Genomic DNA, 21,510 nt, shown 5'->3' with positions numbered 1-21,510 from the left:
GGCTTGTAACGCCTCCCGGGCCTGCTGCGCTCACTTGTCCCCTGGGGGCCGGGAGCGAGCAGCTGTGCGCCGGCCCCTCGTGTGCAGCTGTGGGGCCGGCCTTGGTTGGTGTGGCCCCCCAGGCTCGCGAGGCGCCAGTCGCCCGTGGGCCCAGGTGAGAGCAGGTGATGCTGCGAACAACAGTGCGAATGATAAAAGATGTACAGTAATAAAAGCCTCAGGAACTTGCGTGTGAATATTAAAAATTGGTACTAAGCAGCAAAATGACTTGCAGTAACCTAAACCAGGAGTATTACAGATACAGCCCATGGGCCGCATCTGGAGCGTGGAGCCCTAGCATTTGGCCCGTGGGTCTCCAACAAGTGCGCTGCATGCAGCCAGTGCTAGCCCTAGCCCCGCATGCGGCCTGGAGAGCCCAGCTGGTATGGACTGCATGTGACAGGGGCAGGCGGGGTGTGTGCTGCATGTGGCATCCGCACTGCACCAGGCCTTGCACACTGGATCTGGGGCTAGTCCAGATTGGGCCCACAGACCAGCTCCCCATGCCAGATACAGCATGCAGGGCCGGTCTGGCATGGGTACCACATGCAGTCCGTGCCCAGCCCAGCCCTGTGTGACATGCGCTGTCAGACTGGAGATGGTACATGCTACTGCAGTGTGTAGGGTTTGAGGCGCAGCCTGCATGTACTGCCTGTATGCTGGATCTGAGGCTGGTCTGGATCAGGCCCATAGACTGGCCCTAAGTGCCAGATCCAGTGCACAGAGCCAGTGTGGTGCAGCTGCCGCATGCTCTGGACTGCTTGCACTCTCCCTCCATAAAGCAAATAGACATCCACCACAATAAAGCAGCACAAATTATTACTTCCCCTGGTTGGGACCACATATGTGGCATGACAAAGTGTATGGATATCTATTTGCTCTCACTCTGTTTCCACCCTTTGAGATCTACTGAGGAAAACTGCTGTATAAGAAACGGTTGTATGTAAGAATTTGTTACGATGATTCCTGTTTTATAGATGAGGTAACTTAATCAGAGAAATTAAATCAAATATCCATCCATTTTGTGGTGTACTTATGTAAGCATTGTACATAGTCATTTGCCAAATTCTATTCAGAAGGCTTTTTACTTAGGAAAAATGTCTGTTTCGTGTTTTTTAATGAAACTTCAATGTGTTTTTAAGTTACTTGCATACTCTGAAATTCTCGGCTATGTGCACCTAAATATGGACACAGGCTTCTAACATTAGTCATTTATTTTAAAAAAGCAACCAATACGATTCTGTGTGAACATCTTGATAAGCTCCATAAACCACCTACCTTTGATAAGCACTGATTACACTGAGCCCAATGGAAGGAAGAAGAGAAACCGTCACTAAAGTGTGAGAATCTTATGGTCTGATGCAGACAAAATAGTTCAAAAACACATGGTACAGTGGGTGCTGGGTATACTTTAAGGTGACCTAAGAAGTGCCCTCTATGATCTGAAAGAGAGAAATAGCTACTCTTTAGATATAAATGGGAAGACCAAAGCATTCAAGAATTTTGAACAGCCATGTAGTAGCTGGAACAAGTGAAAAAAAAAGAAGAAAAAATGTTGGTAAAGGGAGGCAGAAGTTAGAGGGAATAGAGAGAGGAAACTGAGAAAGAAATACCATATATTTAATACGCTTTGGTAGCCATTGTTGAAAAGAGAGTACTATATACAACTCTGAAGACATATTTTTTAGAAGGGATATGACAGAGAAAATGTCTGTGGAAAACAGAACTATTCCAAGCACGCAGAGTGGTGTAGAAGACAGTAGGATAATCAGTTAGTTACCTGAAATGTTTATATGCTAGTGCATGAAGCATGGGGAATAAGCAGAAAGAATTAGGTGTCCTAGTAGAGTACAATTGAGGAATTTTGATGTATTGGGTAATTAAAGAGATGTGGTGGGATAGTTCACGGGAGTACTATCATAGATGGGTTTAGGAAGGAAAAGCAGGAGACAAAACAAGGAGGTGTTGCCCTATATATAAAGAAGATGTACATGTGTTCTGAGGTACAGTATGAAGTGGGAGGTAGACCTGTTGAATGCCAGTTGGGTAGAAGTCAGAGGAGAGCAGCTGGTGGGATGTCACCATGGGTGTCTGCTATAGGCCACCAAAGCAGGAGGAAGAAGTGGAACTCTGAACAACTAGTAGGCGTTTCTTTATCACACAGCCCGATTCTCATGGGTGACTTGAATTACTGCAACATCTGCTGGGAGGGCAACACAGGAATGTACAGGCAGTCCAGCAAATTCTTGGAATGTGTTGGGGATAATTTGTAGGTATAGATAGTGGAGAGCCCAACTAAAGGGGGAAGCTCTTCTTGACTTGCTGCTCAGAAACAAGGAAGAATTGGATGAGAAGGTGAAAGTGGGAGGTAACTTGAGTAACAGTGGGAGCATCTACATAGATTCTTAAACACTAGGGCTGGAAGGGGCCTCGGAAGATCATGAAGTCCAGCCCCCTGCCCCAGGGACAGGAAGTCAGCAGGGATCATAGGATCCCAGCAAGAAAAACATCCAAATGTCTCTTGAAGGCGTTCAAAGTAGGTGCTTGAACCACCTCCAGCGGCAGTCTATTCCAAACCTGGGGGGCTTGGACAGTAAAGAAGTTCTTCCTTATGTCCATCCTGAAAAAGTCATAGAGAAGTTTGTGACCGTTTGACCTTGTCATCCCTTGGGGTGCTCTGGTGAACAGACGTTCCCCCAAATCCTGGTGAGCACCCCTGATAAACGTATAGCTGGCCACCAGATCACCCCTGAGCCTGCACTTTTCCAGGCTGATGAGTCCCATGGCTCTCAGCCTCTCATCATAAGGTCTGTTTTCCTGACCTTTGATCATGCGTGTGGCTCTCCTTTGCACTCTCTCATGCTTCTCCTTTTTAAATTGTGGAGCCCAAACTGGACGCAGTACTCCAGCTGTGGCCTTACCAAGGTCGAGTACAATGGGAGAATGACATCCTGGGATTTGCTTGAGAAGCATCTATGGATGCAAGCCAGTGTTTTGCTAGCTTTACTAGCTGCAGCATCACATTGAAGGCTCATGTTCATCTTGTGGTCAATCATGGCCCCCAAGTCCCTTTCGTCCGTAGTGCTAGCCAGCGTAGCACTGCCAAGCCTATAAGCATGCTGCAGGTTTTTCTTTCCAAGGTGGAGAACCTTGCATTTTTGGTGTTAAACACCATCAGGTTCTCATCTGCCCATTTCCTGAGCCTGTCAAGGTCTGCCTGGATTGCCCTCCTGTCCTCAGGTGTGGACACTTTACCCTAGAGTTTGGTCAGTCCACTTCTGACACCAATATCTACATCATTAATGAAGATGTTAAATAGTATAGGCCCTAGGACAGAGGCTTGAGGGACCACACTGGTCACAGCGCACCACAACGATTGACTTCCGTCAACCACCACCCTCTGGGTCCTACCACAGAGCCAATTCCTCAGACAATGGATCGTGGTGAGGCCGAGGCCGCCGTTAACCAGTTTTGCCAAGAGGGGATACCAGATCGAAGGCTTTTTTAAAGTCAAGATATATGACATCAATCTCTTCTCCCTTGTCCAGGTGATAGGTCACCTGGTCATAAAAGGAAATAAGATTAGTTAAGCAAGACCTACCCGCAACAAACCCGTGCTGGCTATCCCTCAGGATTAGAGCAATTACTGCATAGTAAGCATCACCGTCTACACGTGCTGACCCTTGCTGCACAGTAATTTCCTCTACTTGAGGTTAATTTTCTGCTTTCAAATGCAAGTAGGAAATTAACTGACAAGTAATTACTGAACAATACAGCACATGTAGACGACTGACCAGGAGAAGATTTGCTCGTGGGCAGCAGGGGTTGGGAGATTGCTCCCTGCCCTGGGAGTTGCCTGCTGCTAGGGCAGGCGCTGCTGCCGGAATGTAGGCAGGGACAACGTCCCCCTACCCCAGCAGCAAGGAGCTCCCAACCCCTGCTCCCTGCCCTGGGAGCTCCCTGAATGGGGAGAGTTCCCTGCCCAGTCTGGAGCTGGCTGGGACCTGCCCCTGACTGGGACAGTTCTGGTCAGCCCTGGGCTGCATGAGGAAGTCTGCACGTGCAGCCTGGAGGTGGCTAGGGACTGTCCCATTTTAGGTAGTCCCCAGCCAGCTCCAGGCTGCACATGAAGACTTTCCATGGAGCCTGGGGCTAGCCAGGAGCTGTCCTGGTCAGGGGCAGGTCCCAGCCCTGCAGATTTTTCCCAGCCCTGTGGCCCAATTGGGCAATTGAGGCACGGGGCTTGGAAAGAGCTGCAGGGAAGGGAAGGTCCCAGCCCCCTCCCCCTCACAGCTCTTTGAAATTCCCCTGCCCCCGATCTGGGACCGGGAGCCCCTTGCTGCCAGGGTAAAGGGACATTGTCCTTGCCTGGGCTCCACCACTGGAGCTCACCCTGGCAGCACGCAGCTCCTGGGGACAAGGAGCAAACTCCAAGCCCCCAACTGGAGGCAGCTTAAGCTGTTTCCTGACCCCATGCTCCCTGCCAGCCCCTGGCATCCAGGGGAGCCTAGAGCTCTCCCTGGCTGCTGCAGGGGGCTAGTGCAGGGCCAGAGCGGGTGGGAGCAAACTGCTGCCAGGAGCAGCAGATTTGCTCCTGAATCTCTGCACATGTAGACTCCTGCCCAGGGTGGGTTTACTCTAAAGTCATTTACTCTAGAGTAAACCCACGCTGGAGCATTTGCACGTGTAGATGCACCTAGTTATCGTGAAATGAAGAGTTCAAGATTCTAAGGAGAGGAAGGAAGAAGAGCAGCATGGATAAAAATCTGATTAAAAAAAAAAATCTGATGCTTCATTTTTTAATTTAAATTATAATTAAGTTTTTTCTTTTAAAAAATAAACCTGCTTAAAATAAAATTTGAATTTGATGCAGCATTGGCTAAGGTATGAATTTAGTAGTAGTAATACTTGGGTTTTCTTTTCAAACCGTATAAATCGAAACTATTAAAATAATTTAAATAACATAATCTGTTGAGTGAGTGAGCCTCTACTAAAAACTCTGAAGTTTAAAGACTGGTTTTCTTCTATAGAGGAATGAGAGGGGAAAACATCTACCTTTTGAGATCACGCTTTAAAAATATGGCACAATATTTTATGTATTAGGGGCTTGATCCTGCAAGAGATGTGGGGTCTACACTCCTGAATGAAAAAGATTAGAAAAGTCATCACAGGTGTTGGAACCTGGCCTCAGACTCCACCAGACACCATCCTGTGTACCCATTGGTCAGTGCTGTCCACCTGGATGATATCAAACTCCTGTTTTAGTCTCTTTACCTGAGTTCTGATTAGCTCACTCTCAAATTATGAATATTTATGATTCTGTACTCATAATGGAGTTAATCATTTAGGGTGCATATACACGTGTTCCAGCATGTTCTGATTTGAACATGTTGGAGCAGACTGGATTAACTGAGTGTGTTGGAGCATTCTAATTAGAATGCTCCAGGTGCTGCAGTGTCTCGTGTATTCAGCATCCCATGTCTCAAAATGGTGGTGGGGACATGTTAACCAAAGTTCATCAAATTAACTTTAGTTAAAGCGCCCCCACCACCATATTGATATGCAGGATGCTGAATACATGAGATGCTGTGGCGTTTTAAAAGGCCCCACCCCCACACTGGAGCCCATGTAGAGGTAGCCCTAATGAATAAGAAATATATATTTCACCATTTCATAGCATACTAAAATGTAAGATTTCTTATAATCCAAATATGTAAAGGGGTGTGTGTGTGTGTGTGTGTGTGTGTGTGTGTGAATGTATAAAATCTAGTTTGTGTACCTAGGAAACGCATGCACCAAATCTCTGAAAAAAAATGTACTTAGTTGGAAATCAAGATGTTTAAATTTTTATATCAACTAATGAAAGAGCACCTTTCTTACATACACACACTCATTCATGTATTCATATATACACATACATACATACATGCACACACACAACAGGAAAGTTGATAAAAATCAGTGATTTTAAATTAGGCTTTTGGCTTGCTGATTTGAGTGATTTAAAATACACTTGATTTAAATCAATTCACCATCAAGAAGAGCAGCAGAATAAGGACACTGGACTTCAGAAGAGCAGGCTCGGGGAACTGGTGGGTGGGATCCCCTGCGATGCAAGTCTGAGGGGAAAGGGAGTCTGGGAGAGTTGATGGTACTTTACAGAGGCCCTTTTAAGGGTGCAGGAGCAAGCTATCCTCAAGGAACCTGTTTTGAAGCACCTGGAGGAGAGCAAGGTGATCAGAAACTGCCAGCATGGATACATCAAAAGCAAGTCATGCCTGACCAACTTGATTTCCTTCTGTTTTTTTGTGGTTTGGGGGAGAACAGTGAATGTGATATACCTTGACTTTAGCAAGTCTTTTTACACTATTTATCATGACATTCTCATGAATAAGATAAAGGAATACAGACTTAATGAAAGTACTGTAAAGGGGGATGCATAAGTGGTTGGATCATCGTGCTTTATAAGTGAACATCAATCGTTCAATATCTAGTTGGAAGGAGGTATCAAGTGGGGTTCCCCAGGAGTTTGTTGTGGGTCCCAGTATTGTTTAACGTCTTCAATAATGATTTGAACAATCGGATTGAGTTCATGCTTAGCAAATTTGTAGGTGACACCAAGTAAGATGGAGTTGCAGACACTCTGGACAGTAGGATCTAGAATGACCTGGATAGACTGGAGAAATGGTCTGAAGCCAGTCAAATAAAATTCAGCAAGGACAAGTGCAAAGTCCTGCACTTAGGACAGAATAGCTGTATGCACAAGTACAATGGGAAAAGACTGGCTAGGGTTGTATTGCAGAGAAGAACCAGTGGAGTATGAATATGAATGAACAGTCTGCTCTTGTTTCAAGAAAAGCCAACAGCATACTGGGTCGTAGTTGCACAAGTGTCACTTGCAAATCAAGGGAAGTGGTTTTTTCTACTATATGGCACTGGTGAGACCTCATTTAGAGTAGTGTCAAGTTTTGGGACTCACGTTTCAAATAAGGTATGAACAGATTGGAAAGAGTCCAGTAGAAAGCGGCAAGAAAGATTAGAGGCCTGGAAAACAAGATTTATGAAGAAAGGTTGAAAGAACTAGGACTGTTTATTCTGGAGAAGAGAAGATAGAGGGGGACTGATATGCATCTCCAAAACAGTGACGGGTGGTTATTATAAAGAAGATGGAGATTTCGTTTTTTCCATGTGACTGTAGGTACAGGGCTAAGAGCCATGGCTTCAAGGTTCAGTGGAGGAAATTTAGATTGGAGTTTAAGAAGAACTTGCTGACTATGAGAATGGTCAAGCATAAGAATGGTCAAGCACAGGCTACCCAGAGAATTTGTAGATTCCCTATCCTTGACATTTTTCAAGGGCAGTTTTAGACAGACCCTTGGCTGGGTGGTTTAGTCAGGCATGATCCTGCCTTGACCAGGGGGCTGGATTAGATGACTTTATGAGGTCCCTTCCAACCTTACTTTCCTATTCTCCTAAGAAAGACACAAGAGGTGTAGTTGAGAGATAAATTAAGTCAATGTTTTTTCCCCCTTCCTATTTTATATATCTAAATGTAGGTAAACATGTAGAATCATTGCACTATTTTCAGATCTGCTAAAGTATTATAGCACTACCAATTATCTGAAAATGAAGATGGCAAGAAACCTCATTTATTTATTTTCTAAGGTTTTTTTTTTGTTTTTATCTTATTCATTTGGCTTCTGATGATCAGTTTATGTTACTGGATCATTATTTTAGGTTTGCTGACAAATGGATAAAAGCTACATTTCTAAAGTGTGTCATGATAGCGGTGATAACTCAGAAAAGGAATATCATGGAAAGAGAGACCTGTCTGCACCTGGTTCGGCAAAATACATTAGGAAAGCTGTTGAAAACATTTTGACTCTTCCTTCAAAAACTCTGGATTTGAGTGAAAAAAAAATCCAACATCTCACTGAGGATATATATAGATTACCCGATCTACAAGTGAGTAAACTGTTCTGGGCAACTCTTTATAATTATACCTTTGGCCTACATTTTCTGCTTAATAGTTAACAGCCACATTCTATTTTTCTTGATGTGAATGGAAAATATAAAGATTTTTATCTATGATTTAACATCTATTTTCTGAAAACTATTACCTGATTATTTGTTTGTATAATTTACAAAAATGATTTTTATCTGTCATCTCCTATATATATATTTTGTGAAAATGTCATTATTAAAATAGTTCACAGTTCAGTTTATTGGCATTTTAACATTAAAGTTCTGCGTGCCAGTGGAACAGGCATTCCAATGTAGGTCTAGTTTTAAAACATATTTATATTTTTCTGCATTAGCATTTGCATCTGGAAAGAAATCAATTGGCTGTAATTCCTGAAGATTTATTTCAGAAGCTGCCAAATCTTGTTTGGCTGGATCTTCGGGATAACAAAATTAAAACTCTCCCCCCTGGAATTGGATGTCACAAGTAAGACCTTTTGTTTTATTGATAATTTAATAACTAATTTATTCTTCCTCTATTTGTCTCTAATGTAATTTTCTTCTAATGTTCAAACTTATGCCCTTTTGCTTTACATTGACCTCAGACCTGAGGATCAATAAACAAAATTAAGAACTATATTTAAGACAAGACTCAAATTAAATTAACTGGAGGACCTAACCAGTACAGTATGTCAGTGCACAGACTCTTACCTATAGAAACATAAGGCCTGGTTTTCCTTTCACTTCAGCTCTACTATTTCAGCTGACTTACTCCTGTTTCACTGGTATAAATTAAAAGGAAAATCAGGCCCACAGTTTTAAATCCTGATTTGGATTGTAAGCAAGAATGAGATTGGTAGTTTCTTTCAGTCTTTTAAAACAGGGGTCGGCAACCTACAGCCCATGGGCCTCTGGCCTGCGGACGTGGGGCTTCAACAGCTGAATTTACCCAGTTCAGGTCCGAGGATCTAGTCAATGCTTGATCCAACCTAGGATCTAGCCAGCACTGCCACTGCTTTTCCCTGTGGCAGCATCTGCAGCCAGTGTTTTCTCCTGCAGAACTGGTCAGATGCAGAGCCGTGACAGAGCAGCTGGATGCCAGAGGCAGCGGCAACTTCCAGCCATTGGTGTTGCCAGTACACTTGCACAGCTGTGATTGCAGCTGTTGTTTTTCCTCAACCTCCCCTTCCGCCCCCACCAAGTCAGCACCTGGGGCTGCTGCCTTGATTATCCTGTCTTCGTTATGCTGCTGGTTAGATGTAAACCTGTATCAGGTCTGATTAAATTAGATTTGTGTAGGCATGGATGCGTGAAAGGTCTTTAAACATCAAGAGGAAGATTTTTAAGCTTGATTATCAGAGGGGTTAGCCATCAAATAAACTGAGTGAATAATGGGATATGAAAGAGTGCTTAAGATACAGAAAGCTAAACCTATGCAAGAAGCCAAGAGTATAGTTTCATAACTTATCATTTATTGAAGTTTCAGGCATCGGAAGGACTAAAGACCACAGTTTTGACAATACTATATCAACATAATTGGCATAAATGAACAAGTAACTTTTTCTGTGTTGAAAGAAGCATTGAGCCAAATTTTAAAATTGATGTGTTTTAGTCATATAATGGAATCTTAGCTTATCCACTATGGCTAGTGTGGGAAGGAGGCGGCCTTTGAAAACAGTGAAATGCTGTGGAATTTTTCAAAGTCAAACATGATCTCTTGGAATTTTGTGATTTAATATAGATAATTAATGGAATTTTAAGATAATCCAAGGGCTTGGAAAGGTGAACCTGTCCAGTTGAGGAGATCGAGAGCCTGTCTCTGCCACAGAATGATCTGCTCAACATTCTAGAGAAACTTTGTAGAGTTTCCAGTTCCTGTTACATTTTCTCAGCAATAATGATTAATAAAAAAGGGCATAAATCAAGAATATGGGCTGCTTCCTTACTTTTGTTAAAAGTTTCCCTGGAAGACTTAAATAGTAATGTCACTAAAGGTATTTCTGCCCACAGTTAAGGGGTAAAGTTGAACAGATCCACTTGTACCATATTGAGAGAAATATGACTGTGATGATACAGTCTAGCTGTCACTAAAGCTTATGGGCTTACTGTACTTAGTGTATGCAGGCTATGTGAAATAGCTGTCTTGAGCTTAGAAAATAACACAGTATGCTAGAAAAAATGCATGTAATCAAACAGTTGCATACTGTAGCTTTTTATATATTATTAACATACTTAAATATGAAACTGATACAAATAAGGCAGTTGTGACATAAATGTATATGCTGCCTGTGTTGTATGTTCTAATCCAATAAACTGAGAAATAACATGATAATTATTTCATATTCTAAAAGCTAGTTATTTTCATTTCATGAAAACAGGAGTGATCAGAGCTGTTTTTAGATGTAGTTTGTATGGCATAAACCTTAGTCAATGAGCAGCACTCTTATTGGAAGGAAATATTCAGGCTTTTATGTGTAGGCTTTCTTCAGTGTAAAATTGTGGCCTGAAAATGTGAGAGAAATTCAGTTTTTTCCTCTCATAGGAACAGAATACCTTAGAAATCAATTAAAGTTTAAACTAAAAATCATACTAATTTGTTTTGCAGCTTTATCACAAAACCTTATAAGAAATTCTTAAGACTTTGTTGCCTTTATTTTAAAAGAGAGCTCTGCCTTGACTCTATAAGTAAGACTTTTTTTCATAGTAACATTGAAAAATTTACATATAAAAAGATTAAACTTCTACCTTAAACCACGAAAAGCATAGAAATACAGACCTGAGTCATGCTGATATTAGATAAGACTGAATACCACTGTGTCTTGTTGCAAGAGGGTTATTATTTGATTATCTTTTAAAGTTAAATTGGGAAATTAATAATTTGTATTTTCAGAAGTGAGACTGTCTTCCACAGCTACAGAAAGATTTTGGTAAATGTGGCTAAAAATTCTAAATTCCAAGTCTGTCATTTCGTGGGATATAAAGCAACCAGCTGTATCCACATAGTTGATTCTGATAGCAGCTAATAATTTCTCATAGGTTCAGATACTTTGGCAGGGTCTCTGTCTGATTTTGAGGTCTGACCCAAGGCTGACTGATGCCAGTAGAGCCTTTCCATTGTCCCTGGATTTTAGATTAGGACCTTATTGAATAATCACAAGAAAAAAGATACGCTAGGAGTACTTGACTGTCTTTAATTGAACTTCAGTTTAATCTAATTCAGTAAAATAATACGCAAAAGTGTTTTGTGTTTTTTTTAACATTTCTCTGTTGAATTGAATCACCTTTAAAAAATATGAATCCAGAGCCACGTGGCTGACAAAATATATATGTTAAATAAGATTTTTGAGAGAGAAATAACTGTAGTGTTAGAAACCACTCAGCATGTTTTCCCGTTGTTGAATTTTCACATTATAAATTTGTTTTATCCATTTCATTCATCAAAATGCAGAAGTAGCAGCTTCTTTGCTTGGAAACTGTATCAGATTTTATCTTGATGTTAATGTTATAAGGGAAAATCTCTGAATGCAGAGTCCATCTAATACCTTGTTTATACAAATACATGTAATTAAAAATACCAGCTAGATATTACATTTAAAAATGTTGTAAACTTTTACTGGCATTACAAAATCAAGCACTCAAGTTAGGAAATGTTTGCATTCACTATCCCTAAAAGGTCCCAGTTCCGGGGTTTCTTGACTAATCAGTTTTGTCCTGCCCTTGTGAGCTCCTCTCTAAACCAGTGGTTCACAACCTTTTTAGACTCAAGGCATCCCTCCATAACTTTTAGGAATTTAGTGCCACCCCGTTTGAAGACTAATTCATTTCTTCAAATGTCTCTGAAATAACTGAGCTCTTCTGGTTGAATTTAGCCTGAGATATATGCTCTGTAAGGACAATTTTAGGCCAAATGGTTAAGGACTGGCTAAGTGTAATAAACTGAAAATGGGATCTTGTAAGGGAAGCTATTAATCAAACTTGATAATAGTGATATAAGCCCCAGCAATAATAATTAAAGCAGCAGCAGCCAGTGTTCATGCTAGAGTGGCCATCTGTCTTGTTTTATACCGAACCATCCTATTTTTAAACCCTTTGGCTAGGGAGAGACATTCAAAAAGCCTGAGCCTGAATTGATTCAATCTTTGCAGGTTAGTCTAAACTGGCTAGGCTAAACTGGTTTGTAAGCACACAGACATCCCCTCTTGACTGAAGAAATGCTGGCACATACCTGCAGTGGCTCAGGCTAGAAGCCAGGGGGCACTAGAGCAATCTTCCCTTTTCTTCTACAGTGCTGAGCTGAGGGGGGGCATGGTCAGGGTCCAGCAGGACACTCTGATTAGGACAGGGCCCTCGGCCCCAGCAGCCCAGCAGGGAGTTGATAACACAGTGTTTATCACCTCCAACTCACTATTTATCAGCCCATTAAGAAAACAACAGTCTCTCTCCATTTGTTCAAGCTCTTCTTAAATAGCTTTTCCAAGGAAGAAACAGAGGGACATTACCAGCTACCTGTTGATTAGCTCCAAAAAGCCGTAAGCTGACACAGTCCTGTCTGCCTTTGTCCCATCTCCCATGGCATGGACTGTAGCCAGCATGTGATATACTAGCTAATGCTGAGAGGTGTCTGTGTAAGGCGGAGGGGAGAGGGGATCCCTGCTTGAGGAGGGGGAGGAGAGGGAGCAAGAGGAAGCCTGGCAGACCCTGCTGTACAGTCTCTGCTGGAGCTTCAGCCAGGGAGCAAAGGGGAGGGGCCAGCCCAGAGAACATGCCAGGATGCTGGGGGACTCTGAATTAACTTAAACCAGGAAGGGGCCTGGGACAGACATTGCATAAACTGGTTTGGCCCAAATCAGTCAAGTCTGATGCTACATTCAACCAGATTTATCTCAAACCAGTTTCAGCCATTTTCAAACTGGTTTATGTGCACTGAGCTTCTGTTCTGTTACAGGTTTAAACCAGTTTCTGATCACTGAAACCAGTTTACATGTAATGTCTGCAAAAAATCCTGTTTTTCTGTTCACTGGTGGAAATATGTCAGTCATTTATCCTTGCAATTCTGTTGGCTGTGCCTAGAGGTAGGGCTGTGCACAGCTAGGAGGAGCAGGGCTCCCAGCCAGGGAGGGAGGGAGGTGGCTTTTTGCCGTAGTCCCACCCCTCACTGCTGATTGGCTGAGGAGGTGGTAGCCCCATCCCTTACCATTGATTGGCTGAAGGGGCCTGCCTCTCACCAAGGGGATGTGCCAGTGGCCACCCTAGTCCTTTCACCAACTGCTCCTGCTGCAACAGCAATGTTATGAGGCTGCTTTTGCATCCCCTGCAGGGATGGCCGATGATCTTGGTGCTCTTCCTAAATTGGCACATGGGGCTGGTGCCCCTATTCCCACCCCTAATAATGCTGATTGCTTTTTAATTGTACTTGTGTTATAACTTGTTCCTGTTAATTTTTCTTTTACAATTGTTACTGTGTTCTGTTTTCTTAACAGGCAGTTGACAACTTTACTTTTAGAAGGAAATCCTATAAAAAGATTGCCTGTGGAGCTTGGCAAGTACTTACTTCTTTTACAGAAGCCTATACTTCAAAAAAAGTCCTAGCAATTTTCTGTTACTTTGGCTTTTAACATTTAATGCTGTAGTCAGAATCAATATTGGTATGTACTAAAATGTCTAAATGTAACCAACACAAGCTGCTGCCCATTTTGTAGTGAATATGTGCTTTATAGTAAAAGGCAATTGCTTCATGAAAGCAACGCACCAGTAAGTAGCAGCCTAAACTCTAAGTCTGGATCATATTCATTGATAGGAAGGAAAATGTTCACAAATATATTTCTCCATCATCCCCAATACAGGAGGGATTGGCAGACTGTTCAAGCAAGAATACATGTCAAGGATCACAAGAACATCTTAGAGAAGCAGTTGACAACCTTTTTACACTAAGGACTGGAGTGACCCAGCTTGGGTCAGAGGAAAGTAGAAAGGCAGGTTTTAGGGCCCAGTCACCACTGGCACTCCCCCCCTAGCCCCTCCAAGTGGCACAGGGGGGGAAAGTGAGTACTGCCAAAGCCCCCATCTGTAGGCCAGATTCAGCCCATAGGGTGTACGTTGCTGACTGCTGTTTTTGAGCATCCACATTATAGAACCTACTACTACAGCTGATGAAAACAGATTTTTCTATGGAAAGTCTGAAGTTAAAAATACTTCAGTTTAGGACAAAGGCTGGATTTCTGTGGATATTTTAAAAAGGTTTTGGATACGTCAACCTATCCCCAAAATTCTATTTCTTTAATGGAACAGAATGAGTTTCCCTAAAATCCTGGGGACTGTCTGAGCCATTTCTGGGGACAGTGGCAACATGGAATGGGCAGCCAAGAAGCCTGAAAGCCCAAGCTCCCATTGTGGTTCTCAGAGCTGCCAGTCCCCTAGCCCAAGTGTGAGGGCTTTGGGGGACCAAAGTCTGAAGCTGGAGTTATTTTTTCCAGGATCCTTGTTGCAGAGCCAATGTATATATACCTTGCCTTCTGTAAAACAATGCCAGCTATATTATATTATATTACTGTATACATAAAACAGTATAAGGTAATATGATATACTGGGAGGAGTACCTTGCTGGAACTATGTTCCATTCAAAAATCTTCAAGTGGTCTGCTACATGACATGGGGTAAAGCAGTGTTTCTCAACCTTTTAAGTAGGTTTAAGAAATATAATTTTGTCTAAAATTATATTTCTATACTAGCAAATTGGCACTTCTGGTGATGACATATAATTTTAATAAGCACTGTATCGAAATAAAGAGTGAGCAGTGCAGTGATTAAGAACCCAATTTTCTTGTTCCCCTAGTCCTCCCTGTTCCACCTCAGTATCTGTGCATCATTGAGTCTTCCCTTTTTTGGATATATGCATATTCAGTAGGCCATTCTTAACATTTCTTTCTACTTTCATCTTCCCTTGGCACAGAGGTAGATTAAATGATCTAATCAGTGTTTTCCATTTCTAAATTTCATACGTCTATGAGTCTCCTGCGTATTTATAGAGACAAGCATCATCAAGTTAGTGGTCTAACAAGATAAAAAATAGATTTTATTCTTCCAGTACCGAAGATTACAATTCTCATGAATCATTCTTCTCATTTCTGTTCAAAAATAGATTTAACTTACTACTAAATAATTTTAGATGTAAGTGGAATCTCAAACAGTTATTTAAAATTGCATTTTCAAAGTTATTTCTTTTTGATGACAACGTTGCTGTTTCACTTCTACATTCCATTTTATACTTCCTCGAAGTAATTTTCTGAACTGAAAGTTGTGACTATAGGGAAAGGAATATCAATAATTGTAGCTTACTTAACATTGTTTTTAGAATGTGAGATTTAGGCAATGGTTTGTATTCACTGAACTACAATATTACTGTTACTCAATGCGGTATTGAAAGTAAGCAGTGTGTGGTTACTTGAATATCAGGAATGCTTGCTTGTCTGACAACAAGAAATGCTAACATTTGAGGTATATTTTCACAAAACCAGAAGCAGTGATTTCACTACATAGCATTTAGTCCACGTACTTTAAATATTATATAATTTTAATTGCATACACTCTTGTAAATTCTATATCATGATATGTATATGGGATTGAAAATTTGCTTATATGTTATAGTCTAATAATCTGTAGTATCCATTGTAATTACAGTACAGCATTGAAGACTTGTCTGCTAGGTGGTAGGCAGCTGTGGTCTAGAAATATAATTCTTTATAAAGCTTTTCACTGTGACATTCTAATTGCCCACTAGTTTGATATGGTAGAGTCTCTTCTAACAGCTATACATCTTTTATAATGGAGGCATTTCTTCACAAATATGGATGAGGAATTGATAATGCCTAAATAAGATTGTCTATACTGTGGGTCTGACAACAGAACGTAGCCAACCTCTGGGGAACTATGATCAGCAAAGGTGCCTTTTTTCCTGCTGGATGGATATTTGTATTCATCTTGAATATTCTCATAACCTTTTGCACATTCTCTTTCACACAAGAACATATAAAGTATTAATCTAATTGCAACATCAGGCAGATGTCCACAGTGAGTACATCTACACGTGCCCCTACAACACTGTTGTTACTGCACCACCATTTAGTACTTTATGAAGTAAATAGCCATTACTGAGCTGTGCTGGTGGAGAACGGGTATTTTTAGCCGCTACGTCGCCCTAGCAACGTGCTATAGCGAGGGAGTGCATTGCTATGGTGACATAGCAGCAGCGTCATGGTTTGTGCTTGCTGATGCTACATCGCCGTAGAGTGTTGTTATGGTGACGTAGCATCACATGTAGATGCACCCAGTGTGTCTAGTTCTCAAAAATAGTTAACTTGAGCATGTAAATGAGACTGGGAACAATTCAGTCGTTTGTGCTTATATAGTAGTAGGAGGCAATATTCATACAACACTTCCTCTGTGCCAAGTCTTTCCTCAACTGTTTTTTGTGGGCATGCTTTGTGTGTTATAATACCTCCTTCGAGGGTTTCGTTTCTACAAGAAGTGGGCCATTCTATACCTTTAGGTTGTGAACTTAAAAGCAAAACAGGTTTAATCCTAGTGTAATTACTTGGAAAGGACACTTCTGTAGCATCTCCATATTCTTTTGGAAGTGATGGTGGTGATTCAATAGGTGACATCTTACTCTCTGAAACTGTACAGTACTTGTAGGCACCTTCCTTCTGGAGTTACAGTGGGTTGAATTCTCATTCCCAGCAATCCCAGGGTACTCGTACACCCACAATGAAAAAGGTAACATATTTTAGGTAATATAGCTTTAGTTATCCATGAGGTAAGGCAGGGATGGCAAACTCATTTGGCCCCACAGGCTGTCACTGGCACAGGGCTAGTCTGCAGGCCAAAGCAGGTTCCTCAGGCCAGCCCCATATCATGGGTTGAGCTGACAGGGCTGGTCCAGTGCAGGTGCCCCATACAACATGTGCCCTGGATCCGCCACATGCATGGGGTTGGAGCTGGTACACATGCTGCAATTGCAGCTCCAGACCTATGCAACATGTGCAGCACTCACTGGCCTTAGCCCTGGCCCTGAATGTGGCCAGTCTGGGATGCGTGGTGCATGTGGCATCCATGCCAGACTGAACTCCTACTGGATTTGGCATGCAGACTGCTCTGTGGACCCAGTCTGGACCAGCCCTGGATCCAGCACAAAAGATCAGGCCGGTGCAGGTGCCATATGCAGCATGTGCCCCAGGTAGGCCCTATACGCTCACTGTGCAGAGAGCACCAGTTTCAGCCTTTGGGGCACGTGGCACATGGAGCTGGTTTGGAGCATGTGCCGTATGCAGCATATCTGCCAGCCTAACCCTGCACACGGGATCCAGCATGGGTGGCTGGTCTATGGGCCTAGATCCAGCCTGCAGGGCCAGTCTGGTGTGGGTGCCTCACGTAGTGCATGCCCCCACAATGGCCTCATGCTGTGTGCAGCCTGTGCCAGATGGGCTTTGCATGCAGTGCATGGGGCCAGAACTAGTGTGTGTTGCATGTGGCACACCAGTTGGAGATCCACAGGCAGCACTGCAGGTGAAATGATAGGGATTTGTGGGCTGGCTGAGGCCCATAGGCCATATCTTTGACCTTCCCTGAAGTAAGAGAATGCACATGACCAGTTACTGCAGATTAACTGATGCACTGTAAATCCCTGCCCTCATTTACCACATGGTAACTTGTCAACATGCCCAGCCTTCAAGATGTTTAAGACCCTTGGTCTAGGTCCTTTGAAAGAATTACAAGATATCCCTTGTTTCTCATTCTGAAAAGTTTTTATCATACTGCTATCAAGTATTCCATTTTTACCTTGGAGTATATGTAAACGATCACTGAATGTGCAGCATGTGATGCACTTGCTGACTAATTTCCATACCTATCAAGACGACAGCTGCCAATTTTTTTTTTCTTGCCCACAATTTGAAAATAGAAGTGATTTGATTCAAATCTCGTCACTAGCTGTCCATCACCTTCCTTCTTAATTTCAGGGTAAAATTATACATTCTACATACACCATGCTAAGGGCATTTAAACACAAGTGTCCATACATTAAAGCTTATTAACTCATGCTAAGTGCCCTCAGAGTGTCTCGAAGTTATTCCAATTCAGGCAAGGGTTAACTCTAGGCTGTGCTACCTTGTTTTTGTTGGGTTAAGTTCAGTCTGCTCCATGGAGAGAAAATGAGCAATTTTCAATTCTCCAGTATCCCAGCATACACTTCTCCCAGTCTGTACCACCAGAGCAGAGAGAGTCCAGGTGTCCTGACTCCTAGTAACAAGTCAGAGCTGTGGAGGCAAGAAACAGTATTGACCCTTAACATGCGACTGCTCACAGCACATTCTAACTTTAACACTGCTTAACATTCCACAGATTTAGTCTGGTCTAATGTTTAACTTCACCTTCATTTTTTAGTGTCTCACCGACAGCCATAAATGCATTCAGTACTCCTCTAGGGCCAAATCCTGTTTCATTTTATGTGCCTGTATTGTACATATCTAGCTCTGTAACTGCAGTTTGGGGGCACTTATGGTTTCAGATTTTGTCTCCTTCCAGAGGGCATAGAACTACCTTGAATCCATTCCTGCCAGAAGTAAAGAGGATGCAGAAGAGATAGGGCCTCCCACCTTTTAGCTCAGTAGTTAGGGCACTTGCATATAATATACAAGGCATATTGGATAAATTGCACTGGGAAAGTTTCTACCCTATTGGGAGTAGAAGCCAAGCTAGAACTTAACTTAGGGTCTTTTCCCTTTTAAGGCTGTATCAGTCTAACAGAGTCATGCACCTTCTGGCTTGTACTGCTCCTGGTATCCCATATCTCCCTCTTTTGGCTATCTAGTGGGTCAGCTTCAAGGGGTGAGGGGTGGTGATGAGGGATTTGAGCAATAGCTAGCTTGTGACCTAGTGGTTAGAGCACTTTGCTAATAAACAGCAAATACAGGTTCAAATGCCTTCTGGATGAGGTGGGTCTAGAACCTGGATCTCCCACTCACTGGGAAGTGTCCTAACAAGGAACGTAGGAGTTCCCCTGCCTCCTATCAACGGTTGTGATTTATGCTGGACTCAAATTTGGGGATTTGATAGGCGGGAGCATGTGCCTTGGAAATTCTGCTTCTCCATGCAGTTGCCTGGCTGGAGCTGAGGCCTACTGAGCATGCACAGTAGGCTAGCATGGGCTATGCTGAATTGCAAACTGATACTTTTAGACTTTCTCAGTTTGAGTAAAATCTTATTCATTCTATCAGTACTTCCACTGATTTCAGTTCAGCTGCTTACTGAATAATGTACTACTTAACACCAATAACAGCTTTCTCCTTCTACCCTCTTCAGACCTTTCTTCACACCAACTTACATACCTGAAACAATCTTTGATCTACTGTGTCAGCTGATTACTCTTCAAATTTCTCCTCAGTACTTCCTCCCTTTATTAGACCTAATGGTACTAATTCTATGTTGTTTCCTTACGTGTTTTATTTAAAATATCTCAACCTAGTAACTAGCCCTCAGTGTAAAAGGGTAGGAAAGCAAGGTGTGTTTTTCCCTTTTTTATAGTGCTTACTGTGAACACCAAGGTGGTTTTCCTACTGGCAGGGGAAAACCACGAACGTGGCAGGGGGCATTACCCTGACTGAGGTAATGCATAGTTAGTCTCCCAATTTGACTTCCAGTGGGAAGATTTTGGCTATACATTGACTTTATGGAAATGGGAGACTCCTCCCTAGCTTGCTCCTGCGGGCCATATGGCTGAGGGCAAGTGAAACTTGGGGGCATCCAAACCCCAAGCCTCTGGTCTTGGTCCCACATGTAGGATGCCCACCAAAGGATATGGAAGTATCTGAAGCCCCATGCTGGGGTGCAGGATGTTTGCTGGTAGCAGGGCCGCATATGATTCTTGAATAACTCGCACAAATTTGGAATTGATTTGGCTGATTTGACTTGGGACATGAAAAATTTTCCCTTAAAAAAAAAAATCTTATTTCAAATTACAAAGTCTTTAAGGCAGGGAATTCTCTGTAAAGTGCCATGAACACCTATGGCACTATTTCAGAGCTGCCTAATAAAGGTGGTAATAAAGTATTCACCTTTATATATTTTCTAATTTTGTATCATTTCAGTATAAATTCTATAAATCCTGGTGTAAGTCAGTTCATTTTTTGTTGATGTCAGTGGCTTCCCACCACTTAACCTGGTCTGTATCAGCACATTGTTTAAAATTTAAGATAGTTGTTGAAAGAATACAAACATGACCCCAGGACTAGCCCTCAAAAGACTAGAGATATGATGATGACCTGATATATTAAAATCTTACAGTTGAAAAAAAATATTGTATCCTGCTTCTTCCTTTGTGGGCCCATTTGCAACCAAATGTAGGGAAGCCAAGATGTTGTGCTAGAGGTTCTGGTAAGGCTTGCTCTGTAGAACTTGTATGTACAATCTACTTGGCATGGAGGAGTATGAATAATTCACTACAACCTGAAGTCTGACAGGAGGAATTCCCTCTAATCCCCCAACCTCAATCCCAGTGATTAGTCCAGTGCCCTTTTTTGTCCTGTTGTTTGTATGCTTGCTTTCCTACATTTTTTTCTTTCCTGTGTGTGATTGATTTTCAACATTGCTGTGACTGGCATTTCCTAGAAAATTGATGTCAGGTACAGTCATTAATCACGTTGCAAAATTTGTTTTACAACATTCCTTTCAACTTTTAATTATTAGTACTTTAAAATCAAATAGCTATGGTATTAGTAATGTATTTGTCGGTTTTGCTGAAAACATTTTAAAAGAGCAAATATATTACTCAATACTGTAATGAGTAAAGCATAAACTCACTCAGAATATTAAGTACTCTACCTTTACAAATCAAGAACAATTAAATTGATGTTTAGTCAAGCTGTGAATGAATTTTTTACATGCCATTCTCTCAAAACAGTGTGAGGTACCGGTTCTGCTTGACTAGAATAAAGATCTCATTTTCCATATTGTACTTCTGTAACTAAAAAAAATAAGTATATATTAATCTGAGATCAATAGAATAGGTAATTCCAAAATGTTTGTTTTATCATAACTAATTTCTTTTAGGAATTGAGTATATTTTCCTTTTTGATAAGAGATCACATGGCAGTTTTTAAAGCTACTGTTTGTTTTAAATCCATGTAAAAAACTCCACTGTTATAAATGAATTGGACAAAAATATAATTTTGTTTTCCATATGCACTTACAACAGAAAATATTTCTTCAGATTACTTTTTTTTTTAAAGCCAGGCCTAGTGGGTGGTAGAGCTGGGTGGGAGTAGAGCTGATCCCTGGAGATCACATTGCATATTTTGCAACTGTTTCCATATCTCACAGACAGAAACAGGACACCAGGGTACCGATAACTGAACCCTGACACAGTCTTCTTTTCTATAGGTGGTTATCGTATGCTTCATATACTGTTGCTTACTCAAAAACTAGGAGACTGAGGAAGGTCAGTAGGATATCTGTACC

General features: G+C 41.9%; 1 protein-coding gene across 6 annotated transcripts in view; it reads left to right on the top strand.

The window, feature by feature from the left end:
* The window catches only part of LRRC27 (leucine rich repeat containing 27), an 81,726-nt gene that overhangs the window by 810 nt on the left and 59,406 nt on the right, over nt 1–21,510 (top strand). For 5 of the 6 annotated variants that reach the window (XM_025208826.1, XM_025208825.1, XM_006027582.3 and 2 more), the window contains exons 2-4: nt 7,777–8,004; nt 8,358–8,488; nt 13,482–13,540. In XM_025208826.1, the coding sequence (XP_025064611.1) occupies nt 7,789–8,004; nt 8,358–8,488; nt 13,482–13,540 (406 nt within the window). In that variant the 5' untranslated portion in view covers nt 7,777–7,788. Of the gene's footprint in view, nt 1–7,750; nt 8,005–8,357; nt 8,489–13,481; nt 13,541–21,510 lie in introns of all 6 variants that reach the window. The other variant, XM_025208823.1, reaches the window with a different exon arrangement.

Source organism: Alligator sinensis, unplaced genomic scaffold (genome assembly GCF_000455745.1).
Source record: "Alligator sinensis unplaced genomic scaffold, ASM45574v1 scaffold195_2, whole genome shotgun sequence".
Taxonomy (NCBI): Eukaryota; Metazoa; Chordata; order Crocodylia; family Alligatoridae; genus Alligator; species Alligator sinensis.
This window is presented reverse-complemented; position numbering and strand designations above follow the sequence as displayed.